This window comes from Camelina sativa, chromosome 11, assembly GCF_000633955.1.
Source record: "Camelina sativa cultivar DH55 chromosome 11, Cs, whole genome shotgun sequence".
NCBI lineage: Eukaryota > Viridiplantae > Streptophyta > Magnoliopsida > Brassicales > Brassicaceae > Camelina > Camelina sativa.
This window is the reverse complement of record NC_025695.1, coordinates 29478775-29483467: the sequence shown is the minus strand read 5'-3', so window position 1 is coordinate 29483467 and position 4693 is coordinate 29478775. Positions and strand designations below refer to the sequence as shown.

The 4693-nt window shown below is 36.4% G+C and overlaps 2 protein-coding genes across 2 annotated transcripts in view; one reads left to right on the top strand and one right to left on the bottom strand.

Moving 5' to 3' along the window:
• Positions 1-1353, bottom strand: part of LOC104724589 (SEC14 cytosolic factor-like) — a gene marked incomplete in the record, with an annotated part of 4285 nt that extends 2932 nt beyond the window's left edge. Inside the window, 6 exon segments of the mRNA XM_010443105.2 lie at positions 185-238; positions 332-409; positions 497-550; positions 647-730; positions 921-949; positions 1041-1353. Coding sequence (XP_010441407.1) covers positions 185-238; positions 332-409; positions 497-550; positions 647-730; positions 921-949; positions 1041-1095 — 354 coding nt within the window.
• LOC104724588 (U-box domain-containing protein 37-like) lies at positions 3623-4688 on the top strand (the record flags this gene model as incomplete). Its single annotated transcript, XM_010443104.2, has 4 exons — positions 3623-3985; positions 4064-4182; positions 4273-4388; positions 4472-4688. Coding segments are annotated over exons 1-4 (720 nt in total), but the record flags the coding sequence as incomplete, so codon positions are not given.

Here is a 4693-nt window from a genome sequence, read left to right as displayed (position 1 = left end):
AAAAAAAGAGTGTAGCAATCTGGCATGTACTTACCAGTAATACACGGTCTCTATACTCATTGATTTGTATGTGGGACTGGACATAGTAGTGAACCTGTATGTGGAAGAAGAGAAGAACATTCATTTTTTTTGTTTGTCATCTGACTGATTGTCAAAAGTGCGAGAAAACAATGAAGCAACTTACAGAAGCTTTATCAAATGTGCTGAGGCCGACGCCAATAGCAAAGACAGGCAAGCCCTAAACGTCAAGGAAGAAGCAATATCAAGAAAGAGAGAATCTGTTTTGATCAGAAAAGGAAATGGAATCATGGGAACTAATTAAGGAGGCTACCTCTTTGGTGTAACCTGACATTCCTATTAGTTGAGAATCTCGTACGTCCCAATACAACTCAGTAGGAACAATGGGTTTCTGCACAAAACCAAAAGCATCAAAATATCAAATTTTTAGCTCTCAAAGCAGAACAGATTAAAGGAAAGAAGGAACGAATAAACTCACGGATAGGATACTGTCAATTTCATTATCCACCCTCCAACGCAAACACTCAACCAGCTGAAAGTGGAGTAAGAAGCGGTGTGTGCAATCAGACAAGACAGAGAGACTTTGGATGGAGTCACTCAAAGCACACAAAGAGTTTGGGAGGCATACCATTGTGTGAGCTTTGCATACGTTCCAGTCTCGTGCTTTCAGAAAACGACCCAAATTCTCCCTCAGATATCCCTGATGGACTCTCTGTAGATTCACAAAAAAACACACCTTCCTTTTCAGGCCAACATCATAGATGATAGATTCAAACCCCAGATCAAATTTGAGTAAAGGTTTTTTTCTCCACCGCCTAAACTTTAAAAGTGAGAAATTTATGGAGAATCTAATGTATCTGTACTGTGATCTGCTCTCAGTTGACCCATTTCCAAGAACATACCTCAAATGTTTTCTTCAACGGCTCCTCAGCTAGAACAAATTTTTACCAGATAGATTCAGTAATCGCTAATTAGAAATCAAAGTAGAAACAGAGGAAAAGTAAAGAGGAAAAAGGTCAGACCTTGATCCATCAGCTCCTGAAATTCATCAATGGCTTCTTCTGAAACGATCCCCATTGTTTTGGTGGCTCACTTCCTTGGCAACCAAACAGGATTGCCCAGAAAAAAAAAATTTATATAAAAATCTTCAAGATCGACTTTTGTTTTCTTACCCTTTTTTTGTCACTTTGCACCAAACTATTGAGTCCATCATTAAAGGTCAACTAAGAGGTGGTAGGAGGAGAACCTAATAAACTCCCAACAAAAATATACACTTTTAATGACAAGTAGAAACTCGTTTTAAGAGACGAACTACTTTGATTAAGACTGGTCCTAGCCAAAATTACAAAGCAACTTCTGATTACTTTGTGTGGGATTTGTTGAATGATAATACTCCCAAAACCCATTTTGATTTCCTCTTCCTCTTGTGGTGCTTGGTCAATGGGACGAGTTAAAAAGTCTGATTGTTCTCAATGAACCAACGAAAAATAACACAGAGAGGAAGATTCAAACTTTGAAATAGTTTTAAGGAACATTTAATTGTAGGGTGAAGTTTCGACAACTTGCTAAAGCTTTGTTTTATCGTTTATTGTATGATTATGAATGAGCTCGTAGCTGATTTGGTGGTGAGCCTTGTGTTTGTCGTTTACTGAGAGCAGAACAGATCATAAGATGGATATTGGCATACAAAGTTGGTCTCTTTTTTACTGCTTTTTTTTTTTTTTTGGGGTCAAATATTCAAAGTTGTCTTTTTAGGAACGTTTTAATTACTTTTCAAGTGGTTTAATAACTATAAATAAGGGCATTTTGTGGCGTATTAGAAAAATTTAGCGGCCAGAGATACCATAGATGAATTGCTTTATGGGCTAATTAAAAGTATTTGGTTAGATGTGTCTGGGCTTCATGACAATTTGGATAGCCCATTATCACCAAATATTTGGTTAGATATCATATCACCAATATATTGCCACATTTATACAAACATTGTTTAAGTCAACAGATTTTCATACAAAACAATATGAGAACAAGTAGAAGAAGATTAAAGTAAACTGACCACCAATAAGAGGTAAATCATGTAGGAACAGTGTAGTAACCAACATCATCATCTTGATTCACCATAAACACCACGGTTGTAAAGAGAGCCACAACAACAAAAGATATGGCAATAACGAATTTGGCATAGCTCATATTCTTCTTGCGAGATTCTATGGCTCTGGTCCCGTTTCCCTATGTTGGACTTTGGATGTCTGAATGATCTAAGTCAACATCATCAAAATATTGAAGCTTCCTTCGAGTGGGTCTTTGTGCATCAAAAAAGTCAGAAAGGTTTAATACAAACAAAACTAGCAATCATATAACAAATATGGATTGATGCTACCTGAGGACTAGGAGTCGTGTTTTAACTAGCAATCATATAACAAATATTGCAATCATCCACTTTCCTCTTTCGTATACAAATTTAACTCATCTAACTTTTTTTTTTTGGCAAAAGAGTCGATGATGAGCACATCTAAATCAAATAAAAAGTGATTAAGATTATAAAAGATTATAAAAAAAATGTTTTTAACAAAACCTGATAAGTCAGAAAAGTGAATAGCTGTATAACCAGTTTAGAAATTATATAATTGAATTGAAATACTCTCAATTAGAGAATTATTATCAAATTTCCTCTCTAAAACATGGCTTACCAATGTTAATCTCTTGAAACTTTCATTTTTCCGTGCGATTTTCCGAGTCAAAATAATATGAAATCCAATCTCTCATATCATTCTTTACTCTCTAACTTATTTATCAACATATACATCATTTTAAGTTTTAGTAACTAAAGATTTTTTAAAATGATTATAATTTATAATAATATTTGATTTTTTTGCCAACTTTAAATAAAAATCTTTTGAACATGTCTACTATTTTTTTTTTAAGTTGAATTGTAGAATTTTGTGAACCAACCGAACTCGTTTTACAAGTTGGTCGAGATGCATTGTTGCCTGTTGAGTAACAGACTATTGGATTTTATACATTCGATTAGATGATTTACAGATTATTTGTTCATTTGTATTTCATAGTGAAAAACATCGATTAAAAACGTTTAACAAATCACCTTATTACTTGATTTCCTGAGAACCATTATACCCGGAGACATTAAACATGGAAGAATTCATGAATGTCAGAACTCAGAAGAATGCATCAAATGTTTTGTTTGTTTGTTGCAATTTTATGTGTTTTGACTTAAGATTATTAAAAATAAAGATTCCTGCTTGAGATTCGGATATTCGACCTTGCACACATATGCATCTTTGATTGTTTATGCCCAAGCTGCAGTTGCCAATAAACAAAGAGCAAAGGACGTTGACCCAATTTTAGTTTCAAAACTCTGACCAAAATAAACTATATAAATATATTTCCAAAGTTGGATGATGCAAATGAATGATCAAGTTTGTTTACTTAACGGAATTTATTTTATAAATTCACACATACGTGGAAATCGTCATGATATGTAAAATAGTAAAAGATACAATGTCTTGAAAAGTTCAGTCTTTCACAAAACTCACACGCAAGTATAAGGTCTACATTCCACAGACGACCACAGGCACATGTAGATTGCATATATATATTGAAGGAACGGATGAATATTTGATGGGGTAGAGAGGGCAGAAGAAGAGCAAAAAAAATAAAAAAGTCAACGGGAGAATACTTGAGATGCAACGGAGGAGCAATGAGATAGAGGAGGCGGAGGAGGAAGAGGATGGAAGGAGAGGACTGGAGAGTGTGAGAGAGAGAGAGTTGGAAGGAAGAAGCAGTGGAACAGTGTCGATGAACGGAGATGACAACGTGTATGTTGGGGTTGGGAAAGGAGACTCGAGCATGGATGCATTGCGTTGGGCTATTGACAATCTTATCACCTCTTCCTCAACTCTTCTCTTTCTCATCCATGTCTTCCCTGAGACTCGCTTCATCCCTTACCCCTGTCTGTATATATCCTTGTCCACTTCTTATCTTTTGTTAGATGTGTGTCATCACTCAAGTGTATGTATGATCCTTGTAGTGGGGAGGCTAACGAGGGAGAAAGCAAGTCAAGAACAAGTTGAAAGCTTTATGTCTCAGGAAAGGGAAAAAAGAAGAACTCTGTTGCTCAAATTCCTTCATGCCTGCTCTGCTTCTAAGGTCCCATCTCTCTTTCTATCTCTTGGTGTTTGTTTGGATGATTAAGAGTGAATGTAAGCTAACATATGAGAGAGTAAGTGAGAAACACAGGTGAAGGTGGAGACGATACTGGTTGAGAGTGACTCGGTGGCTAAGGCTATACAAGACCTCATTACCATTCTTAACATTAAGAAGCTTGTTCTTGGGATCGACAAGTCTAATGCTAGGTATATTATACACAAGATGAACCCGGCAACTCTTTCAGTTGTCAGATGACAGGACACCCTTCTCTCTTTGTGGCTTCTTGTAGGAAAGCAGCGGTGATAAAAGGAAACAGTGTTCCTGAACTGATAATGAGGAGCTCCGCAGCAGAAATGTGTGTGGTCAAAGTCATATGCCAAGGAAGAGAAATAAGCATGGAGGAGGCGATGATGTTGAACAGCCCTTCTAAGTCCCCAATAGCGCAGCGGCCAAGGAAAGATCAACCCGTTGATCCTTTTGCTTGCATTTGCTTTATCAGTAAGCCCAAAAC